General features: G+C 52.6%; 8 protein-coding genes across 8 annotated transcripts; 4 read left to right on the top strand and 4 right to left on the bottom strand.

The window, feature by feature from the left end:
• Positions 1 to 55: 55 nt before the first annotated feature.
• Positions 56 to 1,424, bottom strand: L3040_007727 (uncharacterized protein; the record flags this gene model as incomplete). Its single annotated transcript, XM_007291691.1, has 3 exons — positions 56 to 1,036; positions 1,112 to 1,239; positions 1,304 to 1,424. The coding sequence occupies 3 exons, from the start codon at positions 1,422 to 1,424 to the stop codon at positions 56 to 58; spliced, it is 1,230 nt and encodes a 409-aa protein (XP_007291753.1).
• A 713-nt stretch (positions 1,425 to 2,137) lies between these two features.
• L3040_007726 (uncharacterized protein) lies at positions 2,138 to 4,914 on the top strand (the record flags this gene model as incomplete). The annotated part of the gene is made up of 2 exons (XM_007291692.1): positions 2,138 to 2,337; positions 2,403 to 4,914. The coding sequence occupies 2 exons, from the start codon at positions 2,138 to 2,140 to the stop codon at positions 4,912 to 4,914; spliced, it is 2,712 nt and encodes a 903-aa protein (XP_007291754.1).
• A 431-nt stretch (positions 4,915 to 5,345) lies between these two features.
• On the bottom strand, positions 5,346 to 5,725 carry L3040_007725 (uncharacterized protein; the record flags this gene model as incomplete). The annotated part of the gene is made up of 2 exons (XM_007291693.1): positions 5,346 to 5,541; positions 5,628 to 5,725. 2 exons carry the CDS (start codon positions 5,723 to 5,725, stop codon positions 5,346 to 5,348), a joined length of 294 nt encoding a protein of 97 aa, XP_007291755.1.
• A 76-nt stretch (positions 5,726 to 5,801) lies between these two features.
• On the top strand, positions 5,802 to 8,195 carry L3040_007724 (uncharacterized protein; the record flags this gene model as incomplete). Its single annotated transcript, XM_066154960.1, has 6 exons — positions 5,802 to 5,818; positions 5,995 to 6,007; positions 6,242 to 6,388; positions 6,443 to 6,593; positions 6,759 to 6,932; positions 6,985 to 8,195. The coding sequence occupies 6 exons, from the start codon at positions 5,802 to 5,804 to the stop codon at positions 8,193 to 8,195; spliced, it is 1,713 nt and encodes a 570-aa protein (XP_066010836.1).
• Positions 8,196 to 9,385: 1,190 nt separating this feature from the next.
• On the bottom strand, positions 9,386 to 9,832 carry L3040_007723 (uncharacterized protein; the record flags this gene model as incomplete). Its single annotated transcript, XM_007291695.2, has 1 exon — positions 9,386 to 9,832. One exon carries the CDS (start codon positions 9,830 to 9,832, stop codon positions 9,386 to 9,388), a length of 447 nt encoding a protein of 148 aa, XP_007291757.2.
• An 880-nt stretch (positions 9,833 to 10,712) lies between these two features.
• L3040_007722 (uncharacterized protein) lies at positions 10,713 to 11,827 on the top strand (the record flags this gene model as incomplete). Its single annotated transcript, XM_007291696.2, has 3 exons — positions 10,713 to 10,900; positions 10,991 to 11,601; positions 11,652 to 11,827. The coding sequence occupies 3 exons, from the start codon at positions 10,713 to 10,715 to the stop codon at positions 11,825 to 11,827; spliced, it is 975 nt and encodes a 324-aa protein (XP_007291758.2).
• A 3,283-nt stretch (positions 11,828 to 15,110) lies between these two features.
• Positions 15,111 to 15,398, bottom strand: L3040_007721 (uncharacterized protein; the record flags this gene model as incomplete). Its single annotated transcript, XM_007291697.1, has 2 exons — positions 15,111 to 15,206; positions 15,291 to 15,398. 2 exons carry the CDS (start codon positions 15,396 to 15,398, stop codon positions 15,111 to 15,113), a joined length of 204 nt encoding a protein of 67 aa, XP_007291759.1.
• Positions 15,399 to 17,833: 2,435 nt separating this feature from the next.
• L3040_007720 (uncharacterized protein) lies at positions 17,834 to 18,990 on the top strand (the record flags this gene model as incomplete). Its single annotated transcript, XM_007291698.2, has 5 exons — positions 17,834 to 17,983; positions 18,037 to 18,141; positions 18,205 to 18,596; positions 18,652 to 18,719; positions 18,773 to 18,990. 5 exons carry the CDS (start codon positions 17,834 to 17,836, stop codon positions 18,988 to 18,990), a joined length of 933 nt encoding a protein of 310 aa, XP_007291760.2.
• Positions 18,991 to 19,249: the final 259 nt, after the last annotated feature.

The raw sequence follows: 19,249 nt of genomic DNA, 5'->3' as shown, positions 1-19,249 counted from the left end.
CATCCTAGCCTAGTCCAGCCCATCAATACAGCCACCCATCTGCCAGCCAATAAACCTACAACACCACCTGTCTCGCCTCCCGCATCAGACTCTCGTTCGGGCAGTACGGACACTTGAATCTGCTCCCCTTGCTCAGACGCTGTAAGCTCTCCTTAGCGACGACGTGGCCGCACGGCATCATCATCGGCGGGTTCGCCTCCGTCGTTTGTTCTTTCGACACGGGACACACGAAGATGGCGTGGAAGATCATGCTCTTCGGTAGCGCGATCTCGACGGGGAGTTCGTCTTGCGTGGTCCATTCTGTCCTCTTTTCTCTCACGATGCTGGCTAGTTTCAAGAGCGTAGGTAAGGCAATGGCCCCAGCGGTGCAGGCTATGTAGAGCGGGGAGGCTGGGGAGAGGCCAAGTAAGGAGCAGAATTCCCGGGTGAAGGATTGCGAGATTTCGGACCAGATCGAGGAGGTATCGAAGAGGTGCATGTAAGGCGAGCCTTTGAGGTTACTTCTGAAGGCCATGGCTGCGATGAGCTGCTGACAGTCCCTCGTAAAGCGCAGCTGGTGCCGGGCAAAGGTCTTCTTCGCATACTCAAACGCGGCGTAGGGCCCATTATTTCCATCGTCCGGTAATCCGTTGACCTCTGGCCCCAGGAACAGCCACACGTATTGCAGCTTGCACAGCTCAAACTCGAGGTTGCTGCCCCTATTCTCGAGGCCCCGGCTGTGCTGCTGCGCCCAGTAGATGGCCGGGTGGAGGTTGCGGTTCTTGAGCTCGTGCAGGATCTGGTACATGTTGGCGAAATTCTCCTGCAGCTCTTTGGACTTGAGGGAGGACAGGTCGGACGAGTCGTTGCGGGCTGGGTTGGGTGTGGCGGACGTGGCGTGCGATTGCGGCGGGTTTTCCACGGCTTCGGTCAGGAAGGTCGAGGCCACGTCGAACTGGCCTTCACGCAGGAGGTGCATGGCGACGGCGCGGTTGATGAGGGAACGGTGGGAGGCCAGCGCGTCGTATTCGGTGGGCAGAGCCTTGACCGGGAAATACTAGTAGCGGTCAGCAGATTTCTGGCAGATGGTGCCCGACTGCGCCCGTTTGTTTGTCTGTCTGCATGTACATACCTTATCCAGAGCTTTCCCGAAGCTGTTCTGGCCCTTGTTCAGTTTTTTGAGGTCCTCGTTGACCTTCAAGAAGCCTTGCTGCACTGGGTTCTGGAGTTTTGCGAGAGTGATGGCCGCCGAGTCGGGCTCTGGGAGAGTTGGTGGTTAGTATAGAGGTCGGAGGTAATTTAGCAGATATATTCCGCATCTCACCTGTCATGATGGTATCCCGCGCCTTCTCCAGCTGCTCAATGATCCTATCGACATCGTCTATGCTCTGCTGGAGATTCGCGTCCCTCCGCAGCTTCGCCAGCTCTATCTGGAGTTGATCCATGGTCGGTCGGTAGGTCGGTCAGTCGGTCGGTCTGATGGAAGGCAGGTAGGTAGGTAGGTATGTAAACAGGTAGAGATGTCGGTAGCTAGGTACGAGTAAGGAGCCTCTCGCTTGCTCGCTATGGGCCGAAAATCCCAGGGAGAGAAAACATTGGTGGCTGGTGTTGGTGTTGATCTCAGCATCTGAAGTTGAAGTTGAAGTTAAAGTCGGAGTCCGTACGGGCGGATGCAGATGACAAGGTACGTAGGCCCAGGTCACAGGTGCCATGAGCAAGCATCACATCCACCACCAAGCAAGGTCAGCATTCCACCCAGTACATCCAGTACCCACTATAGTAGTACATCACATCACATCACATCACATCACATCACATCACGTGTGCCATGCCCGTCGGGTCAGTCAATCCATCGATCGACCATACCTATTTGTTGCTTTCCAACCGTCGCTCTAACTCTTCGCACCCTATCCAGTTTTGACCCAAAATCACCCTCACCCTCACCCTCACCCTCAATCCTTCTGGATGACTGCTCCATCATGAGTCGTCTCAATCTCCCTCCCTTTCCTCCTCCCATCACCGCGTCCTCGTCCTCGTCCTCGACCTTGTCGCCTTCGCCCCACAGATCAGCGCTCCAGCCTCACGTCCACCCCCCCAGTCGACTCGGCCGGGGCTCAACGGGGCAGCGGGGGACACTTCCAAATTAGTAGATGAAAGGATGGCCGCCAGATTCATCCCTCAGGGCCATGATCCACCTATGCTCAAGGAGGAGGTTCTTACTCTCTCGAGGACCACCTCCCAGCAGCATAACTCTAATGGCAGCGGCTCCCCGATGGCCAAGAAGCAGGTCTCGTCCGCCAGGAAAAACGATTCCATCAAACGAAGGAACGTGGTATTCGCAGACCCGGTGGCTTTCAGGTAGGCTTTACAAGTAGCCTGCTACAGCCCCGTTTCGTTGACCGTTGATCGTTGATCGGGACTAGATATCTCGAAGAGGAGCCCAGATGTGTGGTGATGGAGCGGAGAGGCCTCCTCAGAGGCTACGAACTCTACCTCGTCGAACAATGGGCGTGCTCCCGAGTCCACCCGACCTTCGTAATCGCAACATATACCGGGGACTCCAACCATGTGGCGTGGGTAGCGGTGTTGGGCGTACCGACAGACGAGGAGACGTGGTCGCCGAGGATGCAAGCATATTTCAAGGCCGTAGCTCAATACCATGCTCGGCCCAAGGACACATCAATGGGAATGCTCATGGTTACGAATCTCAGCGGTTTTCCCTCGGCCCTTACCGTCATCCCCGTTCCAGATGGAGACATCAAGGCTCACAGAGAGGACTTTATAGTCAATGAGAATCTCAAGAGGCTAGGGTGTTCCGGAAGAGCTGGTATGAGCTTGTCTCCGCCAGCTGGAGCTACGCATGCCAAGTTCATACAATTGTACAAAGCTAGCGACCGAATCGATTTTTACGGCGCCGTACTAGAGCTTATCAAGATGGCCCAGTCGGCTCTATTTGTTTTTGGAAAGTTAGATCAGGAGTATGCAGATGGCATGCTATGCGATGTGACAGAGAAGGCAATTCGCGACTGGTGGACAGAAATTGGTTCGGAGTACTATAACATCGAACCTACGGATGGGGTGCTGGGGCCAACGACTGTGGCAGCCATGTTTGGTATGCTGATGGGGGCTCGAAACCGACTCAATTGGTGGGGAGCTCCCGTTGGGAAAGATGCCTTCGACCTTTGGAATTTGAAAAGAGGTATACAGCTGTTTCAAAAGTCATCGAAGTTGGAGCGGACAGGTAAGCTGAATCGAAAAACGCTGGATCGTTTGCATAGGGCCACAGCAAAAGCCGCCGCTGGCGAAGGATGGGCTGTACCAAAAGCCGTCAAGTCAACAGTCGCCGAACTCAGTGGGAAAGGAGGTGAGATGGTCTTAGGAATGGTTGGAAGAGACAAGCCGGGCATCGGAGATATCGAGACTCTTGATATTGATCGATTTGTCAGCCTTGTTCACGGAGAGCGCTCGAAATGGCTCTGGCACGGCAGGCCAAAAAAACATGGTGAAATTGGACGATTGACCCTCCCTGACTCAGGAAACATGTCATTCTCAAGGAATGAGCACGGAGGTTATATATGGTCACACAACAAGGCCGATTCTGTTCCGTCGCAAGAAGAAGAGACGAGACGGGAGAAGGAGGATAGCCCGCACTCCGTATATGGCAACAAACCTCCAGGATCGACCGCAAGCATGCTTGACAGCCCGAATGATAAAGAGCTACGGAAGACCGTTTTCAAGAGCGTGACCGGGAAGATGAGCGATGCCAGGTCCGGCTTTGGTCGGATCAAGGATGCAGTTGGACTTCGAGGTCATAACAGCAAGCCTTCTAAGGATGAAGGCATCGATGCTGGCTATTTCAATGGGAATAACAGCTCCAGCACATTCGGTCTGCCCATCGGTACCCCAATCAGTCCAGTAATGATAAAGAAATCGTTCACCTGGAAGGACACCCCAGGTCTATACCATAATGGATTGGCCAAGGCGAAAGAGCCAACTTCGGTTCCAGTATCAGCAGCTATCCCGAACATCGAAACACTAACCAATGACTCACGGACAGACCTCCCACTTGTGAATCTTCCGGAAGAGGAGCAGAGCAATACGGAAGCAGAGGTGAAATGGGCCGAGCAAGTTAGAGAGATCCGGCGAGACGTGATTGCGAATGATCCATCGGTAGGGGGCTCTGTCTACGACGAGCAAGACCTGGAGGGACCATTGCTGGAAGCGCTGCGCGATCCAAACAACTTTCAGGTTCTTTTACATCGCCGACACAGCTTTTCTGGTGGGTTTCCCATGCTCGCGAAACGACGAAATGATGCGTGGTGGCCGCGACAAATGTCGTTTACGGACGCCGAGGATGCTATTCTGGGTTGGGAGCCTATCGGCAATTTGTCTGATGACGGCGATGATTCTGACACCTGGAGTGGTTTAAGGAAGCAGGAATTGATCGCTTCGGACTACAAGAACCTTTATGAGAAGATCAACAATCTCCAAGACGAAGTAGGTCCTTGGGTGGAGGCGAAGGTGGAAAGCATCGAGAAACTCGACAAGCAAGCAGCGACTGACCAAGAGGAGTTCGAAGCGCTCTACCACCAGTTGATGGAACAGTACCAGGCTGTCAAGCAGAACTCCCAGGATATGCTTGGGCATGAACGGTCTCATGTCATGGAAGCCATCAAGGACATTGAAGTCCTGGGCGCGAAGCTGGAATATGAAATCAACGCCTTGATTTCCAAGGTCCAAGATGTAGAAGACGGGGTGTTGCAGTACGAGAGGCAAGTTGATGATTTAGAGCAACGCGCCAAGGCTCTGGAGAAACAGCTCAGCACCGAGAGCTGGGGTCACTGGCTGGTTAGGTCGATTACGGGAATAGGTACCGGGCCGAACATCACAGCAGCGCGTGGGCCGAATAACGCAGCATCACACCGACAGCAATGATGAATACGGTACAGTGGGCGGGAGTCGATGTAAAGAAGAGAGAGAAAGCATTTAGCGGGCGTTTTAGGGATACCCTTGGGCATTTACATGGCAGCATGAATAGATAGCGAAGTGTATGTAATACGAGTAGCAGCGGCTTGAGAGGATGCGAATGAAGGCTGTTCCTCCAAGCGTTCTTTCTATAGTACAATTCCCCATCTGGGGTTTCTCTGTTGTCCATTCATCGATCCTCAAGTCGCACCAAGCAACCCAGCAGCTTCTTCCCCATCAAACTCGGCGAAGTAATACACACCATACATGCCCCAAAAGGCTCTTCTGTTTTTCTCTCCCACCCAATCCTCTCATATCCGTGAATCCAGCCATGCGCATAACAAACACATCCCCGCCTCCTAGCCGCAAAGCTTCCCCTTCATCTCTGCCTGCATCCCACTTCACAATCCTCCAAAGCCTACACCACCCCCTCCCGCACCCTTCGCCATGGCCTCTTTCTGCAGCAGCTCCGACACCTTCAACTGCACTTCGAAGAACTTGCTCGCGCAGCGGTCGAGGCACACGCCCTCGCCCTTGTTGACTTCGGCCTCGCGGTAAGTGGGGGGGATGCACTTTGTGAGGCAGGCCTTTTGGAGTCTGTTGATTTGTTATGGTCAGATGTGAAATACAGAGGGGAAGAGGGATTTAAGGAAGGGGATGCGGAACGTGAGAAGTTTACCTACCTGTTGAACATATCCGTCACCAGGTCCATCTCCTGCTCCGCGGCCGCGATCTTCTCTGCCGATGAAGGCTGCGGCCTTCCCATTCCAAACATGGACATGGCGATGGTGTGGAATTTGGTTGTGTGGTGGATTGTTTGTGAAGGGTGATTGGGCAGGCGAGGTCGAAGTTTGGGAATGGGATTGTTGATGCTGTGCTCTGGATTCTGTCAATAAGCAAGCTTGAGCTTGAGCAGAAACCAGAAAAGAATTTAGCGGGTCCATACCTATGCGGGCGCTAGCGGGTCTCGATCATATATATTTTATCCGCGACCGCAGAACCCATCTATCCCTTTCTTTCCCACCAGCTTGAAGCTTTCTGCTGCTTCAGGCCGAACAACATTGTGAGTTACATCTTTTATTTTCATTTTCCTTTACGATTGATCGCGTGCGCCTGGGCGCGCTCGAGGGTACAATGATGATTTCAAATATAACATTAGAACCGTTGCGACTGACACCTTCGGGTGGTTGATCTCACATCGATCCGTTGTCTGACACGACCCTCCTCATACTGCCCGTTCCTTCAATCAAGAATCTACATCTTGTACAGCATCACTAATCAAGAGCAACTACGGCAGATGTCCTCCTCCCTCCCCAATCTCCGCTTCCTGCGGCCCTACCTACACGCCGACCTCCCTGCTGTCCGTAGTGCGGCCTACGCGCGCTTCTCCTCGTCGAAAACCAAGCCCCCGGGAGAGGAAGTGCTGCTCTCGCCCCACAAGCCTGTAGGAGGCTACCCTGCTCGGAAACCCGAAGCGCATTCTAAAGGCGACGTGCAGGACCGCATGCGAGAGTTGAAGGCCGCCTGCGCCCTGGACTGGCCCCGGGTGCGGAGCGATCCGTCTGCGCTCACGGTCCGGGAGTTCGCGAACAGGTATAAGGAGATGCGAACGGCGGAGAAGAGAGAGGGTGAATTTGTGACGTTGCGAGGTACGAGAGCGCTGTTTACGAGCAATAGAGAATTTGAACCGTTCTGGTCCATCCCTTTTGGTCCATCCAGTCCCGTCCCGTCCAGTCCTGAATTTCTGCGTGCCGTGTGTGTGTTGTAAAAGAAAGACAAGCGAGCAGGGGCTGATGTGAGGGTGTATGCCTTAGGTCGTGTGAGTGGCTTCCGCGTGGCTAGCAAGTCTTTGGTTTTTGTCGACGTTGTGCAGGATGGCAAGCAAGTCCAGATCATGCTTGATGGAGGCCGCATGGCTGGCTTGGGGGCTAGCAATGAGAAGTTGTTCAAGAAGTTCTACCATCTCTTGCGGCGTGGAGACATAATCTGTACGGCTTATCCTATCCATGCCACCATCGAATCCTGCTAATATGAGCCCAGCCGTCTTCGGCAACCCGTACGTCACGAAAAAGGGAGAGCTGTCCGTCAATGCATGGGATATTCCGGAGATTCTCTCGCCATCACTTGCCTCCCTCCCAAGAACCCTCGACGACCGCGAGACCCGCGTCCGTAACCGTCATGTTGATATGCTGGTCAACAATCCCGTCGTAGAGACTCTCCGTCTCCGCTCCCACATTATCCAAAGCATCCGCTCTTTCTTACTGGCAGACTCCTTCCTAGAAGTGCAGACACCCCTCATAGCCGATAAAGCCGGCGGCGCCATCGCCAAACCCTTCACCACCGTCGCAACAGAGTTCTCTGACAAGACACTTGCTCTCCGGATCGCGCCTGAGATATGGCTGAAGAGACTCGTGATAGGCGGTATGGACCGCGTCTTCGAGATTGGGCCGGCGTTCCGGAACGAGGGATTGGACGCTACGCACAACCCCGAGTTCACAACCTGCGAGTTCTACAAGGCCTTTGCCGATCTGGAACAGCTGATGAGTATGACAGAGGCAATGCTCTCGGGCATAGCGACACAAGTCTCTTCTCTCATCTCCACAACCCTCACCTCGCTGCCAGTCATGGACACAGCAGCGTTCCACCAACCCTTCGCACGTATCCCCTTCATCCCCGCCATCGAAGCCGGGCTCGGCGAGAAACTCCCAGACCTATCTTCTCCCAGCGCCGAAAAAGACACCATCGCCCTATTCAAGGCCCATGACATTCCCCTCCCCCTCTCCCCGACACTCCCTCGCCTCCTCGACAAGCTCTCCTCCATCTACATTGAGCCGCGCTGCACCCTCCCCACATTCATCACGCATCACCCGTCCTGCATGGCACCGCTCTCAAAATCTTTCCGCTGCTCGCAAACGTCGCAGGCTGTGTCCGCGCGCGCCGAGCTCTTCATCCAGAACCGCGAGGTGGCTAACATGTACGAGGAGGAGAACTCGCCGCTGGCGCAGCGCGAGAAGTTCGTGCAGCAGCTGCAGTGGAGGGACGATGAGAACTGCGCTAGCGTGGATGAGAGCTACCTCGAGGCGCTAGAGTGGGCGCTGCCGCCGACGGGGGGGTGGGGGGCCGGCGTGGATCGGCTGGTCATGCTGTTTGCGGGGAGGGAGAGGATCAGTGATGTTCTTGCCTTTGGAAGTCTGAGGAACGTGGTCAATCTGGGAAGCGGGTGGAGAGAGAAGGAGGTGGAAAGGCCATGAGAGATGGTGGTGACGGAGGCATTTGCGGAGAGAGACGATCGAGAGGCACAGAGACACTGAGACGTGAGAGTTTTGGTGGCGATGGTGCTGGTGCTGGTGCTGGTGCTGGTGCTGGAAATATGACATGATAGACCACGTACGTATGTAGGTATGTATATATGTATTACCTGTATATCACAAAAACAACCCTCCGAGATAGCAGGAGATCTAGGAACCAACGAACGAGGCTTGCTTCCTTCCACAAGCAAGTCGAAAGAAAGCAATCAATCTCTGATGATCCAGGAAAACCCCAGCGCGAAAAACAAAATTTGGAGTAAAACCCGGAAATTCAAAAAAAAAAAAAAAAACAGAGAGCAATGCGGCAAGGCAACCAACCGTCAGCGGTAACAGAAGAGAAGAGAAGAGAAGAGAAAAGCAGGAAGGGGTTCACGGCAGCACTGCCTCTGAGAATCCTACTGGCTTGCTCCTGCTTTGTGTGTGTGATCTATATGAAGGGAGATCTTTTATTTTATTTTATGGACGGACAATCGAGAAAACAAACCGAGCAGATATACAGCGTCGTGAAATTAGCTAGCTAGCTATCTATCTATCTATCTAGCTAGCTACGGAAGCACCTCTCCTCCTCCTCGCCACCATGTCGCAGCCAGCCTCTCCTTCTCTCTCTTTCTCTCTTTTTCCGTTTCCAACCCCCCCCCCCCGGATACCTCCATCGAGCAGTCGTCTCCTGATAATCTGCCTATCGAGCTGAGCTGAGCCGAGCCGAGCCCCCCGTACGCGTCAGCGCGTTTGCTAGATGTGAGCCGGATTTGTCAACTTTGTGTTTGATACTCGAGTCTTTGGAATCCCTTTCTTGTCGTTGCGGAGCGCTCGGGAGATGAGATTGGATGAGATGAGAGTAGTTGGAATGAGAGTAGATGGAATGAGAGTAGAGTAGATGAGATTAGAGTAGATGAGATGAGAGTAGATAAGATGAGATGGGTATGGTGTTTCTCAAGACGAGAAAAAGGTCCCTGTCTGGATTGGTACGCTTGGAAGAAACAGGGGGTAGATTCTGGATTTCCTTCCCTCTGGACACATTGATTTCGGATGAGCTTTTGGTCGTTTGGCCTTTTGACCGTTGGGTTTGTGGAGAGGAGTGTCTAGGGGGTGAATATTGATACCTGATGAGTTGATGGACGGGAAGGGAGGGATTAGCTGGCTGGCTTAGTGGTGGCAGTGGTGTAATGTGCGCGGAGGATCGGAAGACGTTGTATTTCTTTCCTCCTTCCTTTCTCTACCCTGTAGAAAGAAGATATCATATCAGTGTTGCTCCCAATATTGCGATGCTTTGTTTGATCTATGTCCCAGTCCTCTGAAAGGAGAGATCCTGGGCTCTTGATAAACAATGTGAGCTCGTATGCTACTTTCCCATCCTTAAAGGTCAGGGTCCAGGTCGACATGTATTTATCGTATAACTCGCTATCCATCGTACACTTCGACTCGACTCGGGAATAAGGAGCCTGGGAGCTATCCACGTCTATACGGTTGAAGGTCTTCTCGTGCTCCTGGTAGTTCTCGCCGTACTGCTTGATCTTAACCATGATGCTCTTGTGCGCATCCGTGCCGACCACCACCCGCAGTGGAGGCGGGTCCTCCATGCCAGCAAGCCGGTACAGAGAAAACCTCCGCCCGCCTCTTCTTCGGGTCCCGGCCGCGTGCCGTTGCGCGCGCGCATCATGGCCTCGGCATCGAGGTGGTCGTGGTCGTAGGCGGGCAGCTTCTCCTCTGCCTCTCCTCTGCCTCTGGGAAGGCCATGCATGGAGCGCGGCCGGCCCGGTCGGCGCGGAACCCGCCGGGCTCGGTGCACGTGAAGCGGATGCTACGGCGATGTCTCCCTTGTCGAGGGACCTCTTGCACGATGTTGTTGCCGGATCCGGTCGAGGTATCCTGTGATGAAAAAGACGCGAGGCATTTTGATCAGCCGATATTGGAAATGGTTTCCGGAGTGGATGGTACAGTAAATTGAGCGATAGAAATGTCAACAAAGGAGGGTACATATATATACTCCCTTTATCATAGGCGAGCGTCAGAGACGTCGCTATGGGACATCGTTATGGCGGCTGCTTCGGCGTTAAGCTGGGGCTAGTTTTGCTCAGACGCGGGTTTTGAGACCGTACTGAAGCTCGTTGATGCAGTCATCTCTCTCTCTCCCTTTCTCTCTTCGCATATGCATTGGATCCGGAATCGAGCGAGCTGGTAAATATGTCAATTGTTGTTAAGTTACTGCTCAAAGTCGCGGATGTAATGTCGTTGAGCCCACGTCCACAAATTAGCGAGATGGAGAGGCGGCGAGCTGCGGCAGAAGTTACAGGAACCAACAATAGCCTCTGGGGGCCCATGTACAGTAAGTAATAAGATTTTTGCTGTGCGGGGTAGTAAGTGGTTGGTTATATAGGTATCTTGATGTGATCCCTCTCTTTACTCTGTACCGATGATCTTAAGTCTTTGATATACAAACATAGGGTTCCATATTTCAGAATGCGTGCTCAAGATCTGCCATCGTTCAAGGACATGCCAGCCGTCGAAGGCATGCCCCATGGTACCGCGTGGGGTCTCTGGGACAAGGACGGGAAGAGAGATAACTGCGGCTCTCTCAATCTCTTGACTCCCGAGAATGCCAGAGAAGCCCAGAAGGAGATAAAGTCAGGTACAAGCGTTGCGCTCAAGTAAGTCTTCAAGAGCACCTGATTAGCCGAAGATAAACACACATTGTCTGGTCTCATAATAGTCTCCCATGAAACTCACATCGAGCCTAGCTGGACCGTCGAATGCGTCCACGAACCGGGCTTCGCCCGCCAGAAAGCAGAGCACAATTTCAAAAACCTCAAACCCCTCGGCTTCGTCGCCTGGGACGACATCATCCACATCAATACCCAGTCGGGCTCGCAATGGGACGGCTTCCGCCACTGGGGCCACCAAGACACAGGCCTCTACTACAATGGCCTGAAACACGAGGACATCCCCGATCCGGCTCATATCTCCGACAACAGCCAGCACCACTGGAGCGATCGTGGCGGTATCGTTGGTCGTGGCGTCCTCATCGACTACGCCTCCTGGGCCGAGAAAAACAACATCGCGTACTCCGCGACGAGCAGTCACGAGATAACCGTACAGGATCTGGAGACGATTGCGAAGGATCAAGGCGTCGAGTTCAGGCCTGCTGATATCCTGATCATCAGATCCGGGTGGGTGAAGTGGTATAACGGCGCTAGCGAGGAGGCGCGAGTCAAGGGCGCAAGAGACGGCCTCGAACATATCGGCTTAGCGGGTAATGCGGAGACTGTAGAGTGGCTTTGGGATCACCACTTTGCTGCCGTCGCCGGGGACTCGATCACGTTCGAGGTGTGGCCGCCGAAGCCGGCTTACAGTAAGCTGGATACTCGGTCCTCGTAGGAGCACGCATGCTAACTTCGATAGGGCTTCACGACCACCTCCTCGCCATGTGGGGAACGCCAATCGGCGAGCTGTGGGACTTGGAGGGCCTGGCCGAGGCCTGCAAGAGGGAGAAGAAATACAGCTTCTTCCTGACGAGCGCGCCACTGAACGTCCAAGGTGGTGTTGCAAGTCCACCCAACGCGCTGGCCATTCTCTGAGGCGAGAGCGAGGTTGCCATAGACCTATCTTGGCGTAGACGAAATTTCAACTCGGTGTGTGATTGTGTATTGAACCCGAAAAACCGGTGGTAGTCGTGCAATCTTACCGCAATACAATTTAAGCGAGCCCCTATTCTTTTTACGTGATCCCTCTTCGATAACGTTATCCGTCTTCGATAACGTTATCCGTCTTCGAGATCCAAATTTATGATCTCTTTTTTGCAAAGAATCCAGACTTCCACAGTGATGTATCGTTTTTCTTCTCGATGATATCGATGCCGCGAATCTGACTCGATCCGTAAACAACCAGTGGCGCGGACTTCCCCCCTCTAGTTGTGCTGACTTTTCTTGATGGCAATCTTTTCGGAGGCAGTAATTCCACGACAGAAGTTCTTCTGGATCCCGATGCGCTAGCATCGTCGACGAGAAGTCTTCTCTTGCTATAAAGTTGGTGGGATACTCTTCTGCCAAGTCGGGAATGTGTGATGAACAGGTAGTTTTCGTTCATCAATCATCGGCAGGATTGTCGTCATAGATGTCGGGCCCGATCTGGGGCAGCAGTGGGTGATGTTGGTGGTTCGGGCTCGCTATAGACACGGTGAGCAGTAAAACATCCGCGTAGCTAGAAGGATTTGTGTGCTTACAAGAGGAATTCGCACAGTACTGTAGTAAGCTCTCATCATTGGAAGATGTCTGAACGGCCTCCTCTTCCGTCAAATCTCTCAGGTGAAGGGCATCCATCTTCATTGAAAGAATGCCGCAATCCCCATGTAACCCTCATTGCTACACTTTCTTCGAAAACTCTTGGGGATAGAAGCCGGCAGAGGCCCAATCCAGAAGACGGACAGATAGAACCATCCTCGAGTAAAAGGAAGTTTTCGAGGAGCGGTATCAAGATGACTCAAAACCAATACAGGTTCCCTGATCTTGGTTTAGGATCCTCTCTCCGTAGTCTCCCGGTACAGTAGGTAAACGAAATTTCCATCTGCTCAGGAGTATGAAGGAGGGGGTTCTCCACTGTGTTCCGCCCAGCGGACACCACTCGACACGACACGCCGCCACCACGTGGACCAGACCCGGTGGAGAACCTCGTATCGTCGAAAGATGGGCAAGAATATTGGCGATTCTTTCTGTCACGCCATGCATGTTCTTCACCAGGCTTCACGACTCTGCCCTGGATGTGCTGATAACAATGTGACCTTGCTGTGCGTCGACAAAAAAAAAAAAAAAAAAAAAAAAAAAAAAAAAAAAAAAAAAAGAAGATAAACCGACAGAACGTGCACGATGTTATGGTAGACCACCGGTAGTTTGTAGGGCTCGCCTGAGACTTTTCTGCCTCCTCGCTCTTGATGCCTGTGCCAAACTTCACCACCGCTTCTTCAGATAACTCCACAACTTGGTTACTACCGTACAACAAGCTTCGGTGAGAGTGGTGTGGACTGGATTTGACCCGTAGGCAGCGATTCCCGCATTACTGGCGGCGCTGTGATCAAGGCCAATGGCAGCCATGATCGGGTGAGCTTTGCGAAGGGCTGAGGTTGTACAGTAAAGGACCCAGGAAGAGGGGCCGAAGATTGACCGATAGATGACGGTGACAGATAGGTAGTGGGAGATGAAGGAGCGAGGTGTTGGCAGATCGATATACGGAAGGACAAAAGAAGAGTGTCCGGTATCATCCCTATGATGAGCGGGTGCCTAACTCCAATCGCCCAAACCAAGAACCAAGAACCAAGAACCAAGAACCAAGAACCAAAAACCAAGAACCAAGAACCAAGAACCAAAAACCAAAAACATACAACAGCAGGTATTCGCTGGTGGTCACCCACCCAACTACTAATCTGCCGATCTGAGGCTTGTGTATGGCAGAGCGAACGGGATGCCCAATTCTCCTCAGTCTATGGCCGTATGTACCATCCTCCACATCTTCTGGTATTATGTACAGCTCTAATTTTTTTCTTTCCTTTTCGAAAGCCACCATTTTCGCCAACCGGTACGGTACTTCAATTGCGACTGCCGAATCATGCCAACAGGACCAATTCCAACCCCATGATTGGGAAGTCAAAGTCACCTCCTAAGCACCTACCACCCAAACACGCCCCTTACTCCGTCCTCCGTACTCCGCAAGCGAGAATCAGGTGAAAAGAAGATGGCGGGCCCGCTTCATAATTACCTACCTTACCCATAAGGTACTTGCGGAGGCTTGAGCAGTAAAGCAGCGAGCTTTCAAAAAAAGAAGAAGAAAAAATAACATACCTTACTTTACCTGATCTTACCTTACCTTACCTTAAGTTACCTTATCTTACCTTACCTTATCTCACCTTACCTTATCTCACCTTACCTTATCTTACCTACCTACCTTACCTAGCTCGGCAAGGGTTTCCAAAGCCACCGAGACATGGGGCCTCGAGTCGAAACAAACGCACATGCAAGGAGTGGGATGATTCCTCTTTCCCTCGTGGATGATAAGAGCCCGCCCTTGCGACCTGGCCGCGGCCCAGGCGACTACGGTACCGTAGGTACTCTGTACATTTTTTTCCGGCTATCCCGTGGCAACCGACCAGCGGGCGTCCGTCGGTCGGATAAACACAGATACAAGACTGTAGATCACCTGCCTCAAAATAGAAACGAAAGGATGAAGAGGATAGAGTGGAGCCTGTAGGATGTCATCAGGAAGCTTGTTGAGGAGATCTCGCGCCTTATCTTGTCTCGTGCATTGAACGAAAAAGAGAGGGGGGACCAAAATAAAATTAGCCGCCGGCGAACCCCTATCAATTGATTCTCTGGTTCCATCCATATCCGAGTCCGGCTTCGTACGTGTGCGTTATGAGATACATACAACGATATCGATCTTGCCCTCTATGCGCTGCAGGCTCTAAACATCCCCAAGCCTGTACAGCACAGCAACCGCACGGCCCTACTGCCAATTTCCCCCCTTCAATGCCCATCTACAAGCGCCTGTTACCCTGTTTAGAAAAATAATATATATAATGAAGCCGCATCTCATCCCATTCCGTTCCTAGCGTTGCACGTAAAAAGGTGTATGTGCATCCATGTCTGAGCAAAAAGAGCAGGTCGAGAAGTCCTGTATTCCTTCCCAGAGCCCCTTCGAATCCAGCATCAGCCCAGGGCCATAGAGCGATGTACCGTGCCGCAATTCGTGAAGTGTGTGTTGTATGTTCGTACGCAGCGATGCTCGTATCCGCCGTAGATAGCCGTCCCCACACGTCCCCCAAGTCCAGAACCAGCGAGAGCGAGAGCGAGAGTGAAAGTGGTGATTGATTGATTACGCGCCTTGGATGTTGACGTCGCCTTTGCAGACGCCGTAGCTGCAGCACGCGGAAGGGTCGAGCTTGTTATTGAGGACCAGGTCGCGGGTACGCTGTGAGCTGCTTGTTAGCATGCGTTCTGCGGATCTGGATACCATGGATCATCTCCGCGGGGAGGAGAAGGATGGGGGACATACGTCGGGGCAGGGCACAGGCGTGGCAGCGACGAAAGCGGGCATGGCCAGCAAAGCGATGGTGACGGCGATGATCGTGGCCGGGACGTTGTTGTTGGTAAGGAATCGCATGGTGGCTGTTGTTCTTGCTCGTTCGTGAGCGTCGTTGTTCCGTTCCAAAAGAGAGTTGAGAATTGAGAAATCAAATGTGTTCGTTCGTATGCAGAAGTAGAAATGAATGCGCGAACGGGCGGACGGGCTAACGAGCGAGCGAGCGGACGAGCGAACGAGCGGACGATTACGCCTGTGTCGGTGGGCTTTGATGCATTTGCGACGACTCCACGGTGGCTTGCATGCGGTCAGACTTTATATAGGACACTAGATTGAGTATTCCAGGATGCGACGTGAGGGAGAGTCCACCTAGGTAGGGTAGAGGGAATACCGATACGCAGTAAAGTAAGGATGGAAATGCTCTTGCCCTCTTGCGGAAGGACTGCACGCGGCTGAAAATTGAAAGTGGGTAAAGTGGGTAGGGTGGATAAGAAATACAATTAATACCTACCTAAAAAGTAATTCATCTTACTTTTGGGTATAGTGGTAGTAGCAGTAGGTAGGTAGTAGGAGTAGGAGTAGGAGTGGTAGTAGTAGTAATACAGTAGGGTCTATAGGATATACTACGTACGGTATAGTAGCACTATCTCCATTTCTTTTGCCTTCGGACCTCCCTTCGCCCAGCCAGTGGGTGGGTGATTGTTTCAGCGAGCACCCCTCTCCTCAAGCAAGGCAGAAAGGATGAAGCGAGAGCGAGCATGTGTACCGGTATACGGTACCGTATATAGTTGTAGTTGTAGTACTGGTACTAGTACTAGTACTAGTACATACGCAACCGACTGACGGTTGATCATGCCCACCCAGCCGCATGATACTTGTAGTGCCGGTAGGTAGGAGTTGTTGAACTCGCTACAGTACCGGTAACTCTGCAAGGCGTTGTTTACGGAGATCGGCCCCGTAGCGACCGGAGATGGGCCGAGCGGTTTCCCGGAGAGAGGGAATGAGGGGAAGAGAGTTCGATAGTTTGTTTCCTCGGAAACAAAGTCGGTGGTTTCAAGGTGGGTAATTGCTGATTGGTATTTTAGCGACGGGAGGCGAACGAACGAGCGAACGAACGAGCGAGCGAACGAACGAACGGACGGACGGACGGACGGACGGACGGGTGGCTGGCTGGTGTGATGGGTGTGATGGATGGATGCCCTTACCCTTCCTTTCCTCGTGACTTGTCCTATATCATGTCACGTGACCAATCCATCACCATGTCACGTGCCGCTATACTGTCAGCAATTCGTCTCTGCAGAATAAATAAACTAAACGATCCCAAACTCACATCCCCGCCCCCATCTCACATCCCACATCCCACATCCCACATCAAGATACTGCTCTTTGCCAACGCTGCCATGGCCCTTTCCTTCTCTCCAATTTGAATCGTGGAATGCTATCCTCTCTGTTGGCCCGGGAAAGACTTTCTTATTGTTCATCTGCTCTGGAATACGGTAATAGCAGGCCGACCGCCAAACAAACCACTGCATCCGTGATATACTGAGTTTGGGGGTGTTGTCTCAGACTTGTTTGGAAGCAATGCTGTTTGCGGTTTTGTTGGAGATTCTGGAGCCTGGCCTCGCCTGGCCTGGCCTTTTACGAGATTTCCTTCTTGCAGATCATTCTCGCCTATCTCTATCTCTATTTGATTTTCTTGCAACGGCCTCTCCTTGCAATGCAATTCTTTTCCTTGCGACCACTTTCCCTTGCCGCGTCTTTTCCTTTGCGAGTGAAACATGCGGTAACATCACCTACGCTATGCTCACGTGAGTGATCAACTGTTGGGCATACCATCCCTCTCACTCTTCTATCGATGCAAGCGGTTTCGTTTCCTCGTCAACCCATCTTTTTCTCCAAACCCGAGCTGGGCCGAAATATGCGCAGGCAAGAATAACCTAGCCGGTGCGCAAATATGTTTCTTTCCAAAGTTCACCGGCAGATGTCTTGCCTGACCTTCTCTTGTTTCTGTCATTTGCCCAGCATCGACGTCTTCGATCCGATCTTTGGATTTTGACATGCAATCCGAGCTCTTATTTGTGTTTTCCGCGTCTAACATCCCCCTGTGCCTCCTGTCCCTACTTCACATTTCCTACCCCGAGTGCCTTGTGGGAAAGTCAAACATCCAGAATCGGGAACAATGAAACGCCTCGCTAAGCCTGAGTCGTGTTGCGAGAAACACACATCAAACCCACGCGCCTTCAAGTCTAATCGCATCGTATTTCCGCACACTCTACAGCGGTGGTAATTCACAACTGACCTGATTCAAAGCTCCCTCAGGAAAGCTCTGTGCCCTGATTTTGAGAATCGATATTCTCTTTAAAAGACACTATCTGCAAACCGTCTGCAACTTCTCTCCACATAGTTGATCTATCCACAAGCCGCTTCCCATCATCACAGGTGTTAATTTGTTTTTCTGTTTCTTTGTATCTGTTTACTTCCTCTCCTTCAGGGACCCATTATTAGTACCGGTTACTATGGCGATTCACACCCAAGGAACGATTGCTCTGGTGGTGACGGGCGTGTTTGCGGTTTTGGCTTTCATTGCACTGGGACTACGTGTATATGTTAAGCTGGCCATTACAAGGGTTTTTGGCTGGAACGATGTCGGCATGGGAGTCGCGTGGGTGTGTATCCTGTGTTGGGTCCGAAGCTGTACTGCAATTACTAAAATCTACAGGTCGCGTACATGGTCCTCGGAGGTCTGCTCCTCATGGGTGTCACGGGTGGAATCGGAGGTCACACGTCCCAATCTAACGTGGAGGGAATCACACAAGTGCTCAAGGTACGCTATTGATTCCTGCCCCCCCTCCGCCATCTCAACCAAAACGAAGCTGAGCATCCCTAGGCCATCTGGTTCCTCGAGATCGTCTACGTGATCCTCACCTCCGTCATGAAGGCCTCCATCGCCGTGACCATGATGCGCTGGACCAGCAGCCGCGTCCTCAGATTATTGTTCTGGGGGTCCATCGCCATGGACTTCACTATCTCCGCCGTCTTCGCCCTCTACGTTGTCTTCCAGTGCCAGCCCATCTCCTACGCGTGGAACATGCTCAACCCGAAGATGAAGGGCAAGTGCTTGCCATTCCAAGGCCAGCTTTACATGGGTCTTGCGTTGTGCGCAGTCACGTTCACGCTGGACATCCTGCTCATGTCTTCGCCATGGGTCATGATGAAGGGCAAGGGCTTGAACAAGATTCTGAAGAGATACATCTATGGTATCTTCAGCTTGGGTATTGCGTAAGTTCCTTCTCCGCTACCATCTCTAATGAGCATATGCTGACATGCTCCCCAGCGCCACGATCGCCAACATCATCCGTCTCTTCGCCCTTCTCAAGCTCCAGAAATCCACTGATCAACTCTGTAAGCCCCACTCTCGTCCCATCCTAAGACCGCACAAGCTAATCCGCATGTAGACGACGCCGCCCCCGTTTTCTCCTGGTCCGCAGTCGAAGTCAGCATCGGTCTCATCATCGCCGGTTTGATCGAGCTCGGCCCGCTCATGGCCAGACTAGGTTTCCCCGGCTTCGACATGTACTCGCGCTTCGCTACTCTCGGCGACGAAGACACCTTGAAGCTCCAGCAGATGCCAAGCATGGACAAGGGCAGCATCACGGTCACGGGTCCTGCGTAGAGGGACGGCTCTCTCTGCGCTTGCCGAGAACTGACCGTCAGTGGATGAAGGAGGGGGAGGGTGCGTTCAAATGTTCGGTCTGCGGAGGTGACGGTGGAAGGGGGAGAGGGAGAGATACGGAAATAGACGGGTGGTGCGTAGGATGCTGGACGTTCTGTACGTACGTCTGTCTTCGCTCGAGGGCTCGGCAGTCCCTTCTTTTCCACATGCCGCTGTCCTCTCCACAGCATAAGCGGCCGGCTATCTATTGCCGTATAGA

This window comes from Drepanopeziza brunnea (assembly GCF_022702325.1).
Source record: "Drepanopeziza brunnea f. sp. 'multigermtubi' strain 214-2 chromosome Unknown ctg13, whole genome shotgun sequence".
NCBI lineage: Eukaryota > Fungi > Ascomycota > Leotiomycetes > Helotiales > Drepanopezizaceae > Drepanopeziza > Drepanopeziza brunnea.
The sequence above is the reverse complement of the archived record's forward strand: the minus strand, read 5'-3'. Positions and strand labels throughout refer to the sequence as shown.